The 23,921-nt window shown below is 38.0% G+C and overlaps 1 protein-coding gene across 9 annotated transcripts in view; it reads left to right on the forward strand.

The window, feature by feature from the left end:
- The window catches only part of BCKDHB (branched chain keto acid dehydrogenase E1 subunit beta), a 729,304-nt gene that overhangs the window by 214,500 nt on the left and 490,883 nt on the right, over positions 1 to 23,921 (forward strand). For 7 of the 9 annotated variants that reach the window (XR_009558664.2, XR_009558665.1, XM_060283289.1 and 4 more), the window contains one exon: positions 17,619 to 17,765. Coding sequence is in view for 7 of the 9 variants with exons in the window: in XM_060283289.1 (XP_060139272.1) it covers positions 17,619 to 17,759 (141 nt within the window). In the remaining 2 variants the exon portion in view is untranslated. The other 2 variants (XM_060283290.2, XM_060283292.1) reach the window with 2 other exon arrangements.

A 23,921-nucleotide genomic window follows, 5' to 3' on the forward strand; every position in this document is an offset into this window, starting at 1 on the left:
TTTCATTTCCCCAATAGCTAATACGTTGAGCATCTTTTAATGTACTTATTTATCTATCTACCTTTTTAATGAAATGTCTGCTGTTCCTGTCACTTGCCCACTTTCAAATTGGACCATTTCTTTTTCTTTTTCGTTTATTTTTTGGTTCGTGGGCCTCTCACTGCTGTGGCCTCTCCCGCTGCGGAGCACAGGCTCCGGACGCGCAGGCTCAGCGGCCATGGCTCACGGGCCCAGCCACTCCGCGGCATGTGGGATCTTCCTGGACCGGGGCACGAACCCATGTCCCCTGCATCGGCAGGCGGACTCTCAACCACTGTGCCGCCAGGGAAGCCCCTCACCCATTTCGTTTATGGTGATAAGATTATTTTCACCAGTATGGCCAGCACTCATGTGCTTTTTGATCTTGTTACTGTGAAGCTAGCTCCTTTCAGTATTTATTCAGAATAATACCTCAAACAAAAACATTTTGTAACTTCATAAGGTCCTAGGGGTTTCTTTTGTCTTCTTTGTTTTGTTTTGGCTGTGTGGCCATCTGTATTTTATTGTCGCTTTTTGCCATTTAAGTGTCAAAATTGTCATCGGAGACAATCAACTGAGTCTAAGCTTTGTCAAGAATTTAGGGAGAAGTCATTTTTGCTCGAAATCTGCTGCCTCTGTTATCAGTATCGAAGGGCTAGCAGCTCTGAAACCCTTGCCTTTCTCCAGCTGGAGAGAGGTGAAGATAAGTGAAACCTGGAATTTTTCAGGTGAACCTCTAATTAGTGCGTACCTGCCGTGTGCCAGACATCGCATGCTAGGATGATTTCTGTTAAAAAGATTCAAGAAAGGCATTTGTTCTTTCAGCAACTGGAGTTTGATTTCCTTTATCATCTTGCTGATCAATGTCTACCCGCAGTGTGAATGATGGAGGAGAAAAGCTAGAGCCACACTGGCTTGCCACTTACCTCGTTGGTACCAGATTCAGGACAAGGACCCAAGTCTTCTACTCTTTAGAACAGTATTAGTCTAAAGCCCAAAGAAGTCATGATGTTTTGTCATTGGAAAACATTTTCTTCACAACACAAAAAGATAGCTAATTAGAATTTACTGGAACTTTCTAAGAGATTCCAAATAATAGAATTTTTAAACAACCAATTAAAATAAATGCTAAGGAAAAACAAATATACCCTTCTAAACATTGGCTAATTGGATACCCAGAAAACTTTCTAGTTATATTTTGCCTTCATTTTTAGATTATCTCACAATCACCACAAGCTGCTAGTTAGCAAAATTATTATGGGGCTAGCTCAGAATTTGCTATATTGGAATCAGCTTTGGTGACAGAAAATCCAGGGGGGACATGAATGAGGGGGAAAGGTTTCTCTCTACTGCCCCCAGATAAAGTGTATGAAAATCTGTTTCTATCTGCAGTGGATTCCTACTTCTCTCGCCAAAGGAACAGTAGATACTGTGTCCAAAGTATGATCTCTGTACACGTTGCTAGGTTACTCAATTTGGAGCCTTTCTCTTTACAGTACATAATCATAAAAAGCCACTGAGAGAGAGAGAGAGATACGAGATAGGGAGAGGAAATCAGTAGTGTGAATAAATGGGAAATTGATATTGTCATTAAGACACTGGATATGGTAATAAGTGTGTGACTAGAAAAGACGTTTGAATCCTAGCCAAGACAGCGTTCCGTTTAGCCACAAACTCCAGTAAAATATTTTCAATTCTAAAACCTCCTATTTTTATTTTCCTAACTTCCTCAGAAGTGGGCAGTTCTGTGTGGATCCTTAAAAAGTTTTCCTACCAAACGAAATGGCAATTTCCTCCAAATGACACACAAAAAGCGATCTGTTCCTTTTTGTGTACTTTGAATCACTGCCCTCATCTCTGTAGTGTTTTGTGTCTCACTCAGATTATCAGCAACTCTAGCATTCGTCTCTAATGCTACTTCTTATTTCCTGTAAATGAGCCCTGCGTTTACCTGGAGAATCTTATAACTCTACATGGCTACTCTTGTGTGTTCTCTGAAGGCTACATATATGTAAAATATCAGAACCATCTGTCACTGTCTTCCTGCCAGGGCTGGTCCGTTGGCCATCTGGTGTCCCCTTCCCTCCTCGTTCCTCTGTTGTCCCTCTTTTTTTTTTTTTTTTGCGGTACGCGAGCCTCTCACTGTTGTGGCCTCTCGCGTTGCGGAGCACAGGCTCCGGACGTGCAGGCTCAGTGGCCATGGCTCACGGGCCCAGGCACTCCGCAGCATGTGGGATCTTCCCGGACCGGGGCACGAACCCGTGTCCCCTGCATCGGCAGGCAGACTCTCAAGCACTGTGCCACCAGGGAAGCCCCTGTTGTCCCTCTTTGCGTGTGTACTCCCCCACCCCCAGGCTGTGGTCCCAGGGGCCTTCTCTCCGTCTCTGGGTCACACGAGCTCTTTCCTGCCTCCATGCTTGTTGTATGACCTGCCAGGGATGCTCCTGGACCCTCATGGTTTTCAGATGCTGCCTCCTTAGGGAGCCCCTCCCTGAGCACATGAAACTTACTGTCTATCACAGACCTCTGCCTGTTCCCTTTCTAACACTTCCTCATACCTGTTTCTCCCACTAGAATATAAAACTCTCTGGAGGTGGGGACACGCTGGGCTCTGAAATATTTGATTGATGAATGATGGAATACATGAATTTTTTAAATTTCTGTTGGAATATAGTTGATTTACAATGTTGTATTAGTTTCAGGCATACAGCAAAGTGAATCAGTTATACACGTACATATAGCCACTCTTTAGATTCTTTTCTCATATAGACCATTACAGAGTATTGAGTTCCCTGTGCCATACGGTAGGTCCTTATTAGTTACGTTTTTTGTATATAGTAGTGTGTATGTGTCAATCCCAATCTCCCAGTTTATCCCTCCCCACCTTGCCCCTAGTAACCATAAGTTTATTTTCTACATCTGTAACTCTATTTCTGTTTTGTAGATAAGTTCATTTGTAGCTTTATTTTAGATTCCACGTATAAGCGATATCATGTGATATTTATTTTTCTCTGTTTGACTTACTTCACTCATTATGACAATCTCTAGGTCCCAAAGGCTTCTTGGAAATGGGTACTTGAGCTGAATTTGAAAAGTGATCTTTGCAAATGAGATCATCTATACCATTTTTCTAGATTCCACATATGTATGTTAATATACGATATTTGTTTTTCTCTTTCTGACTTACTTCACCCTGCGTGACACTCTCTAGGTCCATCCACGTCTCTACAGCTTACCCAATTTTATTCCTTTTTATGGCTGAGTAATATTCCATTGTATATCTGTACCGTATCTTCTTTATCCATTCCTCTGTTGATGGACATTTAGGTTGCTTCCATGTCCTGGCTGTTGTAAATAGTGCTGCTATGAACATTGGGGTGCATGTCTTTTTGAATTATGGTTTTCTCTGGGTATATGTACAGTAGAAACTAACACTACATTGTAAAGCAACTATACCCCAATAAAAATTAATTTTAAAAAAAGTGATCTATGTGAAGACAGCAGGAGATAGAAAAATCAGAGCGTTTTCGACGAGAGAGGTTTGTGTGAAGGTGGCGTTATAAAATAGTAAGTTTTGGGACTTCCCTACTGTCCAGTGGCTAGGACTCTGCACTTCCACTGCAGGGGGCACGAGTTCCATCCCTGGGCCAAGAACTAAGATCCCACATCCTGCATGCTGCCCAGCGCAGCCAAAAGGGAAAAAAAAAAAAATAGTAAGTTTTGGAATGGAGGTGGGCCTGTGTGTGTCTCTGCTGGGCTGGGAGGGAAATGGTGATAAAGTATAAGCTCTGGGGAGCTAGCAAAAGCTTCTAACCAGGGGAGGGACCTCATCACAATGGCAGCAGTGTGGGGTCTGGTACATGAGTAAGAGGGTTCAGTTTTAATCACCAAGGAGTAAAAATCTCTGCACCCCACTTCCTGTCTTGTTGATTTTTTTTGCCTCATCAGTGACTAAGCTCCTTGACACCCCAGAGTGAAACAGAATAGAAGTAAAAACTGGAATGGTTGCGTTAGCAGATATTTACAGATGCCTACTCTGTGTCAGGCATTGTACCTCTAATACTGTGGGCTGTGAAAACCAGTGTACAGGTTACTTTTCAGTGGTGGTTTTCCCAAGGTAAAATGAGACGCATCTTAAAGATTTAGCTATTGGTGCCTGAGCCAGTGAAGACAACTTCTTACCTCCTTAAATAGGAGGGAGATGTATGTAACTTAGTAAATGTAATCAATATATGCATTACCTTGCACAGTAGGTAATAATTACTTCACACACACAGTAATAATTACGTATCTGGAGACAACCACAGATAAGAAACAGAACTATTGAAATATGTGCTTCTTTGAAGAAACTTCCAAGAGCTGCATGGAAGCCTCTGTTGTATTCTTGCTGTCAGTTTTGCTTTCGACATGTCATCTGCTCTCCGGAAACCTGACTTTCTTCTTCTGCCTGGACCCCCACACTATAACGTGTTCCAGCTGTAACATCCTTAGATTACTTATGCCACAGATTTTACTGTGTTTTGAAACTGAACTGGAGTACAATGGCTGATTTCACTATTTTTTGCATTTATTTACAAAGCTGCATTCTAGGGAAATAATTCAGTCAGCAAAGATATTTGTTTTGCATGAAAAGTGGTCATTTCAGTCTTGAAACTAGTTCATGTTGTTATCACCACAGAAAGGGAAACCGTTTTTTTTGTTTGTTTGTTTTCAGAATAGTAGGGTTCAGAGCTGTTGCTTATTGATAGGGGAAGGGCAGTTGCCATAGCAACCTAACCGCCTCTGGAGGGAATGTGGTCATGGCCTTAAGCATCCGGCAACCCACCCAGTTTGGAGAGCCCCTCTGAAAAGAATTTCCTTTCACGGAAATCGAATTACTGAAATAAAAAGAGTTGAATTTCTGTAGCTCAGATGTGTCCGTAGGTTCGTGTTGCACACTGACTGTAATGAAAAGCAAAGCATTTATTAGTTGTGTACATACACAATGAGACCTAGAAGGACACATCAGACGGTAAACTGCTTGTGACTATGGATGACTTTGTTCTTTGCTTCTTTTGTTTTGCACATGTTAACTTTTAAGAAATAAATGTTATTTTACAAACCTTAAGAAAAAAGCATTTATAATGAACACAGTATATGGGATTTTCTTGAGGAATGAGGTTCAATCTATTGCACGTTCATTATTCCCTAAATAGGCTCTCAAACACCCAAAGCCACCTTTATTCTTTTTTCACGTGAGCTACAGAGCTTGAAAGCCATTTCAACAAGATGCTGATCGAAAGTTTTTATCAATATTTGGGGCATTCAGTGAGTGTTCTTAGGTGGAGGAAACTCATGGCATGTAGAAATCTGCTCAAGCTGTGCTGAGTGAAACAAGTGACTTAATACTCTCATCTAATCATCGTGTAACAGAAACCGGCAATCGGTGGGTCTGCCTCCAGAATTGCTCGCAGGGCAGATTGACATGTGAACACTATATTTCCAGGACCAAAACCCCACTACATTTGCTCTGCGGCTGTGTTTAATGGTTATCAGTTTGGCACGCGGCATGATTGTTTTGGAGAGAGAATAGACGCTTCAGATTTCCTTTTGGCAATTCTGGAGTCACTGAAATACCTACTGCCGAAGTGAATCATATGAACTTAATTAGATTTGCTACATCATTAGCATTTGAGGAAACCTAAGGAAAATCCTTGTGGGTTGGTGATTGGTTAGGTCAAATAGAAGCACGCTTATTGAGGGGACTGGAAATTGAAAAGGATGAAATTCTAATGCCTCGTAACCCAGATATATTATCTACATAAATCATTTTTTAATCCAGCTGTCAAAGTGATACTTTCCCAGGGATGACCGAAATGCTTGTCTCAGACCACCGGGACCTCTCTGCTTCCAGGCACAGGGACGGACTCCTCTGCACACGGCCAAGTCCACTTGATGGCATGTGTGTGTGGGCAATGAGCTTTACACCTATAGTGAGAGCTCACGGCTATTTAATAGACACCCCAGGGCCAGCCGGGCAGGCTGTGCCGGTAACCACTAATTGAAGTTGGCAGACCTCATACCGCACTTAAATTTACATTTTAACTTTAAGGTGAACTTCATTGCAATGTATTGTCTGTTGTTTTCATTGCAGGAAAAGAACTTAATTTTCTTCCCAAAAGGCATTTCTTTAAATGCTCCAGAAATTTTCTTCGTACTTTGGATTCTGCAAAGTGACTTAATCGTGGAGAAGAGCCATAAAATATTTACTGTGAGGAGAGGATTGCATTTCGTATTCCAATTTAAGTTAAGGCTAGGATACAACCTGTAACCTATGTTTATCGAAACGATTTTTCTAATCTATCAAAAAGCCATCACATTCTTTATCAAATGACTTAGCCACCTAAGTTCATCTAGATGTTATCAGCGATAGGGAAATAAATGAAAGCAAGTAAATTTAATTTCCTGGTGAAGCACTTGAATGATTTTTTTTTTTAACTTTTAGAAGAAGAAACTTTAAACCTACAGCCTACCATAGATTGAACATACAGTTTTTCCTGAAAATTCAGGATCATCTTCAGAACCCCAAAGTGGCAGCTTCTGCTCTGCACTCAAGCAAGTTGCTGGTTATTAACCAGAAACAAGTTCCAATCTTGTCCGCTACACCTTCCCCTCAGTGTCTCCCCAGTGAGTACATAAAAGATGCAAAACATATCCATCCGAGCTTAACCTCCTGTAACTCTAATTAAACAGACCCATCTATTCCTCCCCGCCCCCTCCAAGGCACTAAACTGCTAAGCTTTTTATTAAAATTGAAAAAAAAAAATCTTGATTGGAATTGACATAAACGAGCAGACAGTTTCACCAGTTTCTCTTTCCCGGGTATAATGGTAGCCCAGGATACAAATTTTACCTTGTATCCAAGCAAGACTCTTTTGCCCACTTATAAAGTCTTGCAGCACACTCAAGGGTAACCAGGCCAGCTGGTTCAAATACCGCCAGGGCTACATCTACCTCTGTGACCTCGGTCACCTCATTTAACCTTCATCAGCCTGGGCGCCTCACTTGCTGCCACCACCTAGGCTAGTTGAAAGGATTAAGTGAGATGATATACATAATTATACTTGTTTATTATTAAAAAAGAACATCTCTTGGTTACTATTTAGTGAATCTCTGGCTTTTCTGTTCTCTGTCTACATGTATATACTCCTTTTCCTGAACCTATAGGCATAAGGACAAACACATTTTTTTTCCTGTAGCTTCCACGTTGTTTCTTAGGATATTCATCACGCGTTGCTTAAAGGCAAAATTATTTTTCTGTGTCCGTGTGTGCTTGTGCACATTGTTATCTGTGATATATGACAAATAGAGAATCTCATGTGATCTCTTTGGGGGATCAGTGCTATGTGTCTTAGCCTGGTGCCTAATTGAGGGACCTGATTAAATTTTTATATAGTTCAGCTCCAAGTAAGGAGATTAAAAAATAGTAAGTAAATGCTCTGGTCCATTCAAATAAAATATGTGAACATCACCTATTTATAGAAACTATATAAATGTAGTTCATCAAAATGTACTAATGAACAGTATCTCTGGGCATTTCTAATATTAAATTTTTGTACTTAACTATAAAAGTAACCAGAACCAGGTCTCAGTTACTAACTACACCTTCATTAGTGTATCTATGGTTTAATCAGGCTTATTAGAAATTTGTCCACACTGAGCATACAATACAGACCTTGTGAGAATATGTGCAGAACTGGGTTCATCTCATCGGCCTACAATTTATACAAAGTTGGAAGTAGAAAAGGGGATGTGCATTATCCCCCTAATTCTCAAATATCTGGATTCTTGAAATTTCAACATGAAAATGTGTGTATACGAATGTATAGACATTCAACCTGAAAAGCTTCTTTGCAAGAAATATTAACCAACTGTAAAGGTAGAAACATACATATGTAAATACAGTAAAGAAGAAAATATATTTTGGATACTGTATTATATTTTTTTTGGATGCAGACCATAATTACAATGGCTAGATTTGTTTTAAGGAATAGGTTAAACTCATCATATTAGCAAAAGTTATCTGCAAATAAATAATGAGAGCTCTTATAGGTCTTTTCTTTACTCAGTCAGAGATTCCTGCCAGAAGCTTGTTTGCTTTGTTAATTTGTTCAATTATTAAACTTTGAGAATGCTACTACTACTGGGATCTACTTAACAAGTTTGGGAATAAACCTCCCTAATAATTGATGGTAGCCTAAAACATTTATTTCTGTGCTTTTCTTATTAAAATTGCAGTGATCTGGTGAACAGAATTAAACGGCTGAAAAATAACTTGGTCTGATTTATTCATTCAGCAAAACCAAGCTTAAAGGCTGTGTTGCTATGACACCCAAGATTAACTTAAAAAAAAAAGTATGCTTAATTTCAGTAAAAACATTGACACATCTCTTTTGGCATTATGTAGATAAAATAAAGTTGATTTTTCCCTTTTCCTTGATTTTTTTTTACATTTAGAAAGTTGTTTTAGCATTCTTTTAAACATAAACTAGAAATTTAACATATTAAAGAGTAAGAGAAAACAGTAAAGAAAAACCCATTATACTGTAACAAAAGAGTATCATTTGTAAAATAGTAAATATTTTAGCCCTCTTTTTTTTAATTTTCTTTTTATCCAGCTTCTTAAATTTTTTAGAAAGATGGTACCAGATGGGGGAAATCACTCTATTCCAGTAGTTTCGTTTTATAATTAGTCTTGAAACTTAAAAAATAGGTTGCAAAATTGGGACAGTGACAAATCCTACTAGAAGTTTTCTGAGTGCAGGTTCAATCCCCCCGACTCTAAAAGAATATATTTTCTATGCCATGAAACAAAGGAATCATCAGGTCGCTTTAGCTAGAATAGATTTCTGCCTTCTGAGCACCATTTGGTGTTGCGAGAATACTATACAAAGAATTTTGTTGCAGAACAAGCAGAAAAATCGAATGCTTTGTAGGATCATCAAAAGTTGCTTTACAGGAGCATTTTAAATTTCCTAGTGCCAAGCAAAGCAAAAATCCTACCTTACAGAGAGCGATCTGTTCATGAGACGACCAAGTGCTGCACTCGCTTATGTTTATCATTATGCATTCACATTCTAGGGAAATTCCACTTTCAAACTTTGCTGCCGTGTGGATGCTTTCTTCTATAGAAAGAATTTTGAACTATAAAATTTGACCAGCTTCAGCATCTGTGGAAATTTGAGAGCGTTGCCTTTTTTTTTCTCTCTATTGAATGTAAAGTGTTTTAACAAAAGCACTGTAGCCACAGTGCATATTAAATGTCCAAATTCGCACATAGTGTATCTCAAAAGAATTTAGACTTTTAACTTTTTAAACCTCAGAATATCTTTGGAGACTGATAGCAGCAAATCAACAGGATGTGTTATGGGAAGATTTAATAAAGAAATGGTTTTTTTTTGGCTTTCAGTTGAAAATGATGAGGCTGCTTCAGGTCATAGCCCAAGACTGTATCTGGGGGAAAGTTTGAAAACAGAACCAAACCAAAGTGGTTTGGATGGGGTGCTAGTTTTAACTTTGTGATTGCTAATTTAGTGTTTATGAAAAATTAAAATGAGCTAATATTCGTAAAATATTTAGTACAGTCCCTGGGCCAAAATGAGCACTGTGTACTTTTTTAAAAAGTGATTTCCGATAAGATTATAAATTATAGAAAGAGGTTGTCACTTGCTTTCACTTATTTCTGATTTTAAAATAGTGAAATTTATTTATATAATAAATTATTGACTTTAATGTTAAATTTTGATTTTAAAATTTGTTCTACCTCAGTTTCTACAGTACTGTAGAATTAATGTATAGAGATTCATAGATAATTTTATATTAAGATTTTGTATATTCTGACACAGCTGTTGAATTTGAACCATGAATCATTTCTATGTATATTTTAATATCATTCTCCAACTTTGTGTTAGGTAGCTAGACTGTATCCAGGGAAAGCCATTTAGATCAGAAATAATATTTCTGTCTAACTTCAGAAAAGAGGCTTCCATTTTAAAAATGGAGTTTGAATTTAAATGACTATCCTAACTGAGAATTCAGTTCCATACTTTAACTAGCTGAAAGAAATCTTGGAAAACAAAAATTGTACCAAATTGCCAGTAATTTGCATTAAAGAGGAAGAATTGGACTTTTTATTTTTAAGTCAGCAGCCATTGAAGATATTCTAGTGAAGTTAAGTAATAGAGATCTTAGCTTTTAATTTAGTCAAGATTATGATTATAAATGAAAGCTTTGCTGAAATAATTGGGATTGACTATAATGTTTTAGGTGCTCTACAAATCTGGATGAAATTATATTATTCATATACTGTCTTATTTAGTTATGTTGTTTCAACTGTGTCTTAAAAGTGAGAGACCTCATATCAACAAGTGTTTGCATCTCATGTGCATGGTGTTAGAAAAATAAAAAACATAGCTGTAATGATGGGGGAAGCATCCTGTTAGTTTGGAGGTAGATTAGGGACTCCGCTGTCTGAAGAATAAATTTCATAGGTCTGTGCTATATACAAAATTGCTGCAGACGTAAAATGTATATTTTAAGCTCTGTTTTAAAACCACGATACATTCTGTTTAAACCATTAGCTTAAATGCAACATTTTATTTTACATTAGTAAAGTTGTATTTATTTAATTCAGCAATGAAATTAATTTGGAGTTGCTGGCACAGTGCCTTCACAGGTTTCTGTGACTCATTTGTCATTCAAGACACCAGCACCATTTTTTCCTCATCTGCTGAAACATGTTCTGGCTGTGGGCAAGTGTTCATGGTAGATTTAATACAAATTTTCTCTGATAATATTTGGAAACTGGGTGATGTCTAACCTTGCGTAAATAACTAGGGCTAATCAACTTAAAATCAAAATGTAAGTCTCGAAGTTCATGGACTTTAAAGCTATCAAACATGCATCATTTTGGTATATTAATTTAGTTTTTCTCATAATATTTTGGGTTAACTCTTGCTCTGCACATTAAGATCCCTAGACAAGGAATTGCATTCAGAAGCAAAACCTGTTGTTTATTGTTAAATAATAACTAACAAGGACTAAATGGAATTGGAGTTTAGGTTTAAAACTTCACAAATCACTTAAAGCTATTTCTTAATGTTTTTCCTAGAGAAGAAATGATAACTCTATGATCTATGTGTCTTGTTCAGTGCTTGTTACATTTATAGTTTAATTCACCCTCACTCCCAGCGCCCTCTTAGAAACAAAATGTATTCTCCTAGTTTAAATGCATTATGGTGGTGTAATAATTATTATGTGATATAACCCGGACCTTTTTGTTTGCCAAGTAATTTAAAAAACAGTTTTCTGAGTTACTACTTTGAAATTAAGTTGTGGATTGATGTTTCTCATTATTCCAAGAAGGAACATGAAATCTGGATTTATCAGATAATCTGATAGACAATGTATTTTGACTTTGATGTGTTTCTCATTGCAGTGACCTGCATTTCTGACTTTCCATTAAATGTTTAGGAAAATTAGTTGAATAGTTTTTCAGGAAAGTGAAAGGGATTCATCATCCTGTATCAACTATAAGAAAGTAAGAACATATATGAAAGACCTAAATTTTCTTATCTCACTTTAGACTTCACGGTTTTCCAGCTCGAGGTGCTATGTAGTCTTATGCAATGGGCTGTATCCAACTTTCTGTCATTAGAAGGACTGAAAAAAAATTATTCCAAAATTGTTCTTACAAAGAAATCTGAGTCTGAAATTGCCTTGAATTAAAAAACAAACGACTGCTTTAAAAATAAATCAAATGATATTTTATGGGCTTTATTCTTGACTTTTTTGAAGTGTGTGTGCCTCGATTATATTCAGTTATCTGTTGGGCTCTTTTACTTGGAATCTTCCTGTAACTGACGGACAGGCTACTTTTCTATAGTAGCAATGCTTGGAAATTAAGTTCTTTCCGGGGGAATGGGAGGGTGGGGTGGATTTTTTAACCATTTCTGGAGCTTCTGACTTCCTGATCTGGCCACACTTACTAACCTGTCATTCTAGGCCCAGGAACTGGCAGTAAGTGTGTAGGCTCCCTGCTTCTCACCAGGGGGCAGCATCAGATCCTGCCTTTCACTGGATGCAGCCTGGCTCCTTCAGTAGCTTCAGTGGTCTCCACCCTCCTTGCTCATACAGCACGTAAACTTGTTTTGGTATTTTCTTGCATTTCTTAAGGCTCAGTAAGTGTCCAATAAATGGTAGCTGTCAGGCACTGTGTTACAATGGATATTACTTCTCAGTGTTGACTGTTCTGTATACCAGGATCTTGTCTTCAGTGATGTTTTGGGCTATCATTTCAGATACCTTGTGTTTATTAGAACTTGAAAAATCTTAAGAGGAATACAAAGACCTAGCAATTATTAGGTCAATTATACTTCAAAAACAAACAAACAAACAAACTCACAGAAAATGAGATCAGATTTGTGGTTACCAGAGACAGGGGTTGGGGGGAGGGGAATTGGATGAAGGTGGTCAAAATATACAAAAATACAAAATAAATAGTACTAGGGATTCGCTGTACAACATGATAAATATAATTAACACTGCTATTTGTTATGTATGAAAGTTCTCCTCACAAGGAAAAATTATTTTTCTATTTTTTTAATTTTGTATCTATATGAGATGATAGATGTTCACTAAACTTATGGTGATAATCATTTCATGATGTGTGTGAGTCAAATCCTTATGCTGTACACCTTAAACTTATACAGTGCTGTATGTCAATTACATCTCAGTAAAACTGGAAGAAAAAAACCCTTGCAATTATTGAGCACTATGGTATGTCAGGCATGAAAGCAGGTACTTCTCATAGGCTGCTGCCCAAGCTAGAGATGCAAAAAGGCAAGGTAACAACAGAGTCACAGAACAATAGAATATCACAAGGACAGATAGGTTAGAAGTGGATTTATTTAGAGAGAAACACACTCCACAGACAGAGCGTGGGCCATCTCAGAAGGTGAGAAAAGGCACAAGGACAGAATTTGTAATACTCCTCTTTTGCTGTTGAGTAAACAGAGCCTTGGAGAGGTTAAATCCTAGTAGAACAAAGATTCCTTTCAGATAGAATTCCAAATTCCATGCTGTATCAATTATATTATACAGCCTTGCCATAAAAACAAGAAAAAGATTTGTTGAGAGTGACCATAGCCACACTGCGGAATGCTGGAGGCTGATTTCAGTGATGTGAATCCTGTGACACGGTGACAGGAGAATTTACGGCTGACGTCCTTAAAACTTTCGTGGGGAAATGAGGCTAAGTTTTGAGACGTCTTGAGCGATCCCATGAAAGCCCTAACTTATATACATTTACATACACATGTAATAACATATAACCTGTATTACATTCACCAAAACATACGGATAAATGCAATACTTGGTTTTTTGTGTGATGAAGACTGTTACAATCTACTCTCTTAGCAGCTTGCAAATTTGCAATACAGTGCTATTAACTTCAGTTGATATTAAGTACACTTAACTTTTAAAGCCTATCAGTAATATTTTGTCTTAATCATGGATCCTATTTTATTAATTTTTATTTATTTTTATTTTCATCTGCTAGAAAATTTACAGGATCTCTGTCGTCCGCAATTTCTCCAAGATACTTAAAATTTTATTTTGTTTTGTTACAGAAAATCGGCAAATAGAGAATTTTTCTTTTGCCCGGGTCTATGATTTTTTGATTTGAAATTGTTATTTCACATTGTTTGCTTCCTTTTCTGGTTATAACATGCATAGCAACCCAGATGGCTCATACATAAACAATTTGAGTTATGCTTCTTTAAATTATTTAGGATAGCCTAGGAGTTTCCTGATACCCAGGACCATCTGTTTATTGCTCTATGTGTTACCTTCATGCTTAAGTGTGTGCTTTCAGCTTTTCCACGTCTTAACGTCTACCTTCCTTATATACATGGGAAAGGCTTCTTAGACCGAATTTAACCCTTTTGAGGCTCTGTTGTAAAAACCTTAATCCCAGCTTGCCTTCCATTTTATTTTTATTTTTTCTTGTTATTGCTATTCTCAGTAGTTGTGCTTCAACATTTGCAGAATGAATGTAGTCAGGTTTGAGTCTTAACTTGGCTCTGTACGTAGCTTGTCAACCTTGGGCAAGTTCCTTCACCTTGGTTTCTTCATCTGTGAACTGGAATATAATACCTACCTCATAGATTTGTTAAAATGTTTAGATGAGATAAAATACAATTCATTTAGCACCACACCTGCTGCATCATAAGTACGGGTTACTATTATTATTATTAACATATTTTGGAAAGAAAATTCTCATACTTACAAAAAGGTATATTCAGAAGTAAATTCAAATACCCTATATTAGAGTTTCGTGCAAGGGTCTTTTGGAAGGAATATGTTTTTCTCAAAGCATCTGATTATTTATACCACAAGCACGGTATATGTAGGTGTTACTACCTGATTGATTTAAGGTTTACTTTCAGTTCTTCTCATTGGATCCAAGGTGAAACTTTGGACCATGAATAGCTGGAAGGAAGTTTCTCCTGGCACCTGGCTGGGTTCTCTTCTGTTGCCCCTGATTACATGTTCCACTGTGATTTGCTTTGTAACCTCACCGTCCCATCTGTCATTGTTCCGTGTGGATTGAGCCTGTCCACATACAAGCTCCCCAGGAAGAGAGACCAGAAACTGGTACTTCTCATCTTAGCCCCTGTGCTGGAGACTACCTGCAGTCCTCATGACAACCCTGTGGGTTAGGTAACTGTTTATTCCGAATTTTATGCAGATTAATATTTCTGAATCAAAAATCATCCCAGTTAAAAAAATATAAGTGTACTTATGTGACCAATGGAAAAGAAGAATATGATGAATCTGGATTGTTTTGAAAATTCAGGGCATATGGTTGCTATAGTTATGGTGTCAAAATGTGGTATATAACGAAGAGAGATACTTTGTGCAGCATTAATCTGGTACATTGATCTATAAATCTGCCAATGAGTTTCAAATATTCCTTTTTCTGTGTGTGTGTGTATGTACAGCTTCTATATGAAAAAAACTGAGCTTGAACAAGGACGCCAGTTTTAATGGTTGCCCAAAGAAACATGTAGTCACACATAAATCATTCATATGTGAACCAGTTCAGTGGGAAGTAACTCTGTACAGCTGCTTGACCCAAACATCTTATTTCCAGTTGCTTTAAAAGAAGTTTTAACACAAGTCCGTGGAAAGAATAACTTGTCTCTTTAATATACTTTAGATAGCAAAGTGTTAAAATTTCATACTGTTTCCATAGGTTAGGGTATATCCTTATAAAACTGAATCATATATTCTTGAATTATCTTCCATGATTTTTAGAATTACTTTTTATATATTTATATAAAGTAATTTATAATAATTTAATTCCATATACCTTACAGTAATTGTTTCCAAATTAAGAAAATGCTACATATAAAATCACAAATTTGTGTTAACACAAAATAGGAACTTTTATCCACATAAGATGATTCTTCTTTTTACTCTTTACTTTTATATCAGTGCCAATTAATTACAAAAGTAATACTGTGTCACAAAAGCTCCAACAATACATATAAGGTACAAGTAGAGTCGTTTGTCACTTCCTTGTCACTCCCAGCCTCCAAGGGTGGCCTCTGTTGACAGTTCAAGTGTGACCTCACAGACCTTTTTCTATGCTCCCGCAAACATGTAGATGCATTCCTGTAGAGTGATTCTCACATTCTTGAGAAATTAGAAGCATTGCTGTTTAAAAATAAATTTTAGTTTGGTGATGTTGGTCATTCTGCTAAAAGGAGTGATTTTCACAAACACTGAAACATCATTTTGTCATAGGCCAGCTTTCCAGGGAACTAGTTTGAAAGAATAATATTTTATACCAGGTGTAAAATCAAAGGTATTTAAGGGAAATATTTTCCCCTGGCTTTTCTGTATTTTGCAGTGCCCGTGGAGAGTTTGTGTATGAAGAATACAGTATTCGGGGGAGGCGGAAAAACAGCTCGTGTCAACTAAAGTAATAAACTGAGTTAATCCTAAATTGACAATTTAAATCCCTTCAAAATAACTTGTTTCAATCAAGAAACAGTCTACCCAATCTGTCATCTCTTTTGAGCTTATTAGTAGTGGAATTTCTTAGGTGACTCTTTAAACCTTATGTCTGCAAGGTTCTCAAGTTATTGATGAAGATTTCCTGTTGCTGGGAAAACCAGCACTACTTGGTGTTTGATACTGTACATCGCAGTAGTTATTTGGGGGGCAGGAAGAGTGTGCAAATGGCCAGCTGCTTCCCTTTGGGGCTGACTCTTCTATTCCCAGGCCCTTTCTGCCCTGATACACTTGTCACTGGGAGAAATATATACAGAAGATAGGGACTGAGCATCAGCATTCCTTTAAAAATTTCTGCTCAAATGAAATGCAAAACTACAGTTAGTAAAATATGTAAGAAAATGTGGACCTTTCCAGAGCATTTGTGACACAAAGCAATGGAGAAAGTGCATGTGAAAACTCAAAGATGTGATTTCAGGTAATAGCTGTGAATGGTAATATCATTTTCCTAAGAATAGTTTAATCACATATCTCTTTTGAGATTTCTTTTAACTCTCTAAAAATTTTATTTTCAAATTTGAATTTGTCACTTGAATAACATTTCTTTTTTTTTCCTGAAGATAACTTTCTACAGGGTCTCCTGTGGTCAGGATCTTACTTTTTTTAAATTAATTAATTAATTTTTTATTGAAGCACAGTTGATTTACTATGTGGTGTTAGTTTTAGGTTACAGCAAAGTGATTCAGTTATACATATGTATATATTCTTAGGGATCTTACATTTTTTTGAACCAGATCTCTAGCCTCCTGGAGTTCATAGTCTCTCAGGGAAGATAGATAATTGGGCAAAAGCAATGGATTGTGCTGAGTTCAGTGCTGTGGGAGTTCAGGGCAGAAGCCTCTCCCTCATCAGTGGTGCAGAGTTGAGGAGGTGCTGTCAAGGAAGGCTTCCTGGTGGAGGTGACTCCCAAGGTGATAGGTGAGAGATGTTCACACATCAGTTGGGCAAAGAGCGGTAGTGGGCTTGGGGTGTGAGTAGCCAGGGGACTGTCAGTGTCTGCAAAACCTGGCTGTGAGAGAGACCTGAACATAGGCAAGTAACTGGTAGTTCAGTCTGGTTACATAGAGTAATTATAAATATTTATTGTGAAAGTAATACATGTTTGTCCTATATAAAATTTGAAAAATTCAAGAAACAAGAGAAAACATATACTGTCACTAATTTCAAGCTGCAGAGTTTACTGTGAACATTTGTCATGATTTTGTCATTTGTACACAGCCTGTTTGGTATAATTCCACTTTGTCTTAAGCAACAGATATGTATGTAGGCATAAAATGCATATACATATATGAAAACATATCTTAAGTAAAACTCGGATCAGGCCAAACATGCTATTTGTTACCTGCTTGTTTCACATTATAATATTATTATAATGTGAAAAAATTATAATGCCCCTGGATGCCATTGTATTTGAAAGTGAAATGTTTCATTTCTGTGAATAAAATATTTTTGAAGCTAACCATCTGGATTCTTCTCTGCAGGAAGAATGTTTCCTGAACCTGGAGGCTCCTATATCGAGGGTATGTGGGTACGACACGCCGTTCCCTCACATTTTTGAGCAGTTCTACATCCCAGACAAATGGAAGTGCTATGACGCCCTTCGAAAAATGATCAACTATTGACCACAGGTAAGTCTGCCCTGCGTTTTGAGAAAGCTAGTGAGTGTTCCTCACATTAATGTCCTGTTGATCAAGGAACAACCGTCATCAGTGTGTTGTCTTTTCATAAATGGCAACTTCCAGAACAAAGTGTGGATTTCAGGAAAAAAAATGTGAATTTATAGTAGTATGTTTACATTTAATAGAAATATATCAAGCATATGCATTATCTGATTTCTATAAAACAAATACATGCACATGTTAACATTGAAGAATCGCTAGATGAAGATGCCGTCTGCCATGATCGCAAATATACCTTACCCTGTTGTTCCAACTTTATCCTCGTTTCTATATATTTTTATCTGCAATTTAAACCGTTCTTGAATAGGGTTAATTTCTGTTATTTAAAGATGGCTCTTCAGGCACCGTTAAATTGGACTCCAGTGATTTAAACTATATGATGATCCAGCGCATTATGAAATTTGCCTTCACGTTATCTTGAAAGATACGTTTGTTGAACAGGAAACCTATTTATTATGTATAAGGGAAATTGTTACTTAAAAAAAAAAAAAATCCAGCACCGCTACCATTCCCAGAACCTTTCTTGGCAGGTGAATGTTTTAAAATTATGGCTAATAAGTGACTTTTATTCATTGTGATTTTCTAGATCATGCTTTTCTGTCCCTCTGGCAGTGTTATTCTAGCAAAAATGAATACCATTTAAAGACTGTTAAGTTAGTTTTCAGGGCTTTAATATAGAAGATGCTATCACCAATACACTGATTTATTTTACCTTTGGCATTTTTGAAATGGTTCAAAATGCATAGATAGGGATTAAGTGCTTTACATTTTAATATCTAGGTTGTCCAAATAATAATAATACATTTTGAAGAACCATGATCTTTGAAAGGAAAGGGAAGAATAGGCTTTATATAATAGCCCATACTTTTTAAAGATTAGGAAATACTATGATTCTTGAATTCTGTGTATGGGTAGTAAAGCCAGCTCACCTCAATCCAAAGAGAGTGGTACCTTTACATTTGGGCACGTAGAGAAAATAATGCCCTCCGTCCACCACTATGATCCCCACCTTTTTGTAGTGCTGTTCTATCCTCTATTCTGAGGATATTGTCATAGGCATTAGTAGGGCCATTAGTCTACATGCCCCAGTATTCTCTCAGACATGCAGAGGTAGACACTGTATTTCTGATGGCCTCTTAATGTCTGTGAGAGCAGCTAGCTTCTACAGTCTCACTTAAGCCTGGTTAGAGGACTTCCTCACTTTTATGTCCATCTTGTTCCTTGCATGGACCATCCGTAATGGAAAGACAAGGTAATACTCTGTGGCCGTGTCCTTGTTGCTTTTTTTTTTTTTTTTTTTTTGGGGGCGGTACGCGGGCCTCTCACCGCTGTGGCCTGTCCCGTTGCGGAGCACAGGCTCCAGACGCGCAGGCTCAGCGGCCATGGCTCACGGGCCCAGCCGCTCTGCGGCATGTGGGATCTTCCCGGACCGGGTCACGAACCTGCGTCCCCTGCATCGGCAGGCGGACTCTCAACCACTGCGCCACCAGGGAAGCCCCTGTTGCTATTTTTAAAGTAATCTTTAGGTGCTGGTTTTAAATTTGGATATGTATTTCTTTTTGAACCTAAAAAAAAACAAATTTAGACCTCTCATGAAAATACGATAAAAGAAGAGTAACTCCTCTATGCTAAAAGTTACATATGGCATTAAAGAAAGTAGTCATGCAGTTGAGAAAATCTGTATTTAATTCATGGTGGCCAGAGTGTCTATAATCGTTATTGACTTCTTTTACAGAAAAACCGGAAGATTAGGACTAGATACGGAAATATTTTTCTGAATTTTTAAATATTTCCTCTTCTTGAAAATAGAGTTTTTATGAAATGAACCGGCTTGGATATTGGCTGGAAAATGATGAATTAATTATTGTATTCACATATATGAATTGATAATTTCCGTTAAGAGTTATTTCAGATTAATTTTTAAAAATATTCTGCATGGTAGGCTTATAAATTCCATTTAATTACGTCTGTAAATACTGGATGTGGGATACTATTCAATAAAGCAAAAATGAGGCTTTGTTTTTGCCTTTAGTAAAAAGAATTCTTGTGGCCGAGTGAAAGAGTGACGTAACTTGTTAATTCCATCTGAATGAAAGTGAAATGTTTAGAAATGCTGATTTTTCAACTTTATTGTATTTGGTTTCATTCTTTATGGCTCAGATAGTTGTATGTTGATGAAACTTCTGGAATGTTTTTCCTTGTTTTTCCCACTTGTCCCAACAAGGTGGTCTACTGGGGGGCATGCTCATCTTTTCTCCAGAGCGTGGTGAGGCAGGAAGGATCATCTTTGCTTCCGCTCTTTCTTTTTCTGGGACGTGGACAGCCTGAGCCTGTCTTTTGTTATAAAATCATCAAGCTTTTGCTGCAGTTTTTTGTTTTTTTTGGCCACGATGTTGCAAAAAAAATATTTTTTTCCATGTCCTTTATATTAATATGTAGCTGAAAAGAAAAACAGCATGAATAGCGACATAAGGAGGAAGCCTCCTTGCTGGGGACTTTGTCAGGGCCTCTTGTATCTGACTAGGCCTTTCCCACCCTTCACCATAGTGTAGACAACGGCCTCAGGGACCCCTTTGCAGAAGCCCTCACCCTCCGGCCCTGCCCTCAGAGGGGGTGCTCTCATCCCTGCCTTCCCTCCCATACACCCAAGAAGAGCTCTTCTCACCAGTTCCAGCTGAAAGATTCCCCCACACACACACCCCAACAAAAATCAGAGAAATAGGGTCATGTAGTGTTTTCCTTTCTCTATAAACACTGGAAAAAATGGACATTTTTTTATGATTGCAAATGTATATATTACTTTAAAACTACAGTTTAAAAAGTTGTGTCCTGTTTATTTTTATCAGATGTTTGGAGGAGGATATGGAAAGTGACATTTGTAGATTGCCAGAGACTTGGAGTAGAGTAAAGAAGGCACTTTGTAACAGATTCTGGAGAGCAGTGGCTAAAATAAACTAAGCTTTTGTTAGGGGTAAAAACAAAGCCCTGTCCTTGGTTTATGAATAGAAACACCTGAACAGTATAGGATGGGAAAAGATGTACTTGTCAGCAGTAAGTTTGGAAAAGATTTAGGGTATCCATCTGGCTTATGGTTCAGGACATTCTGAGTCGAAGACGCCAAAACTGAGTATGGACCTTGGCTTTGGCCTTCCCTCGGGAACCCTGTGCTCGCATGGTCAGTCCAGCAGAGCAGGGAATGTGTGCTGGTCATCCACGTCTGGGCCGATAACGGGTTCTATTTGAACATATTTGGTTTAGTTGGACTTATTTTTTTTAGTTGATATTATTTATGATTTCAGTTGAAGTTACTTGTTTTATTGCCATTGGTATCTTTTTAATACTATTTTTAAAATTCATTTGTTGTTGTAAGAATTTTCCCTTATTTTAATTTTCTTTTCTTTAACTGTTTCCCTTCTCCAGTTAGCCCTGCAATGCCCACCAGTAAATGCCCCCTTCTCTTCCAAAATAAAGAAGTTACAGTTCATGCTAAACTCGGTCTACGGCGCAAGAAGTACATATACATCTAAATAATTGCCTTAAAGAAATTTTTTTTTTACATGAAATGAATTGTTCCATATTGTGAAAATAAGAAAATTGTGGTGTGCTCCAAGGATAAATAACAAGATAAACTCAAAGGGCCAACACTGCCTGAACAAAGAGTTACAGGACTCCTATCACTCTGTCACAATGTGACCATTGCAATGTCCCAGAGCCCTCCCAAGCAGCATGCCCTGTCCCTTTCCCATCCCATATAAGGAAAGACATTAGCCCCATTTTTCTGCTGCTCAGCACACTGAAAGTATACATACTCTGCCCAGTCAGCAGATGACTTGCAGGTTCCCTGGCTGTAAAAACAGACAAGCAACCCATGCTCAGTGTCGACTTTCCCTGGCTACCAGGAAGTCGGCCCGCTGTTCTTGCAGCGACTCTTCTCTTTAATAAACTCTATCTTCCTTACATTCTGCCTTGTGTCTGGAAATTCTTTTCCAACCTGCGCTCGGACCACGACAAAAATAGCAATGAGAAGACGCTCAAGAGATGTTAAAGGAATTCCAAATTCCCCACTACCCCCAGCCTCAGGATAAAGTCTGCTCCATGTGACAACATGAATGTATAAGTGAATATAATCTTCTACGGTTCCAATTACCCAAGTCCTTTCGCAAAAGAATATCACATCCATGTTCCGTCCAACGGATAGATATTATCCAAGCTAAGTAAACAGTACACATTAGAAAGAGAAATGAGGCACAAGAGCAAGACAGTTACCTCATTTTAGTCTGTGAAATTTAAGTCACAGAAGCTAGAAACTCTTGCTGGGATCCTGAGAAGACATCCCACAGAGGGTCCACACTCGGTTTCGCGAAATCTCCTTCCTGTCAGCTTGCCTGAGGTGGACTCGTGTGGCTTCTGGCTGCTTGGCCTCCCTGCCCCCACTTCTAGAAACAGCACTGCTGTTTGTTTAGAGAACTCCCTCTCCCAGCTCATGTGGCTCTCTCTGGAGGGGCTGCCAATCCCATTGCCATCCGGCACCAGCCACAGGGATGGCCCTGGCCCAGGCCCTCCGGGTACCACAGGACAGAAGGTCGGGTTGCTCATGCAGAAGCACAACTTAGTAAGCCTCAGACTCGTCAGTGACACTAAATTCTAAAGGACTGGTTCTCAAACCTTTACCAGTTCCAGGCATACCAGGGATAGAGCTGACGGGTGTGCACCATGTAGGCACACAGCACTGCCTTAGCAGAGATGCTCAGCTGAGGGCTGAGGAACATGACCCCAAAGCCTCATGTTGGAATTTTCAGAGAGACCTGAGGTTTGGAGACTCTGATGTGTTTTCCTAGGCCATTGAACTTGGAAAGAAATAGGGAACATTCATATATGGGCAAAGATTTGGAAACCCTGACACCTGATACCTCCCTGAATATGGTATTTAAAGATATTTGCCAGGAAAATGAGAAATAAAATTAGAACAAGAATGAGGAAATCATAGGTGGAAAGGACTAGAAGTAAAACTGGAAACAAGTTAGATGAAAAGATGTACATCAATAATTGGCATAAATACACTTTTTGTTGTTGTCGTGCCGTGAGGCTTGTGGGATTCTAGTTCCCCGACCGGAGATTGAACCCAGGCTCTCAGCAGTGAGAACACAGAGCCTAACCACTGCACCACCAGGGAATTCCCATAAATACTCTTTTTATGTGAAACAAATGTTCTACGTTTGACAAAAGGAATATATCACAGTGAAAATATAACAGTTAAATTCTTTACATTCTAAGTGCGTAGTACTAAAATGTAAGCAAAAACTTGTAAATGCAAAAGATACAAACAGAACGGTTGTAGAAGGCTTCGTCACCCCACTTTCCATTTGTTACCTGAAGCAGACAGGAATAAGCAATAGGTTTAGGTCAATAGAAATATATTTTAAACTTTGTGTCTTCATAAACAGAGACTATGTCGCCTCTTAGCCTATACACAGGCGGTTTAAAAAATTGACCATATACTGTACTAAGGCGCAAAGGAAACTAGCAGTAAATTCCCCAAAGAAAAGAGTATTCAGAGGTACCACATCCCACTTAGAAATAAAAAGGCACCCAGATAAGTAACTGTGGAAGCAAGGAGGAAGCAACTACAGCATAATGAGAAAAGATCACTGGCGTGCTTCAGCCAAAATTTTACTCACAGATAAATTCACAGACTTTAAATCTTTAAAAAAGAAATTCTGAAAATACAAGGATGCAAGAATAAAGGAGGAAGAAGCACAAGAAGAACGAGAAGAAGAAGAAAGTTAATAGCAGAACATTCCGAATGAGAAAAATGAAATTGTAAAATCAAAGTTATGTTTTTTGGTAAACATGAAAGTTTTTCTTTCATTTTATACTGTCTGTTCCCTGTGAAGGTGGAGGTTTTTATGTAATCATGATATCAGCAAATAAAGGCTACATAATTGTTGTTCCTGTATCGGGTAACACTTTCAAGGTCCTTCATTTGAGGAGAGGAAATAATTTAGCCAAACCTAATTGTTTATCCAATGTATTGATAAACAAAGGTCTTTGCTTTTAGAATATTTTGTTCCATCATTTTAAGAAAATAATTACTAAGGTCTTGTT

The sequence above is a fragment of the Globicephala melas genome, chromosome 14, assembly GCF_963455315.2.
Source record: "Globicephala melas chromosome 14, mGloMel1.2, whole genome shotgun sequence".
Classification (NCBI taxonomy): Eukaryota; Metazoa; Chordata; class Mammalia; order Artiodactyla; family Delphinidae; genus Globicephala; species Globicephala melas.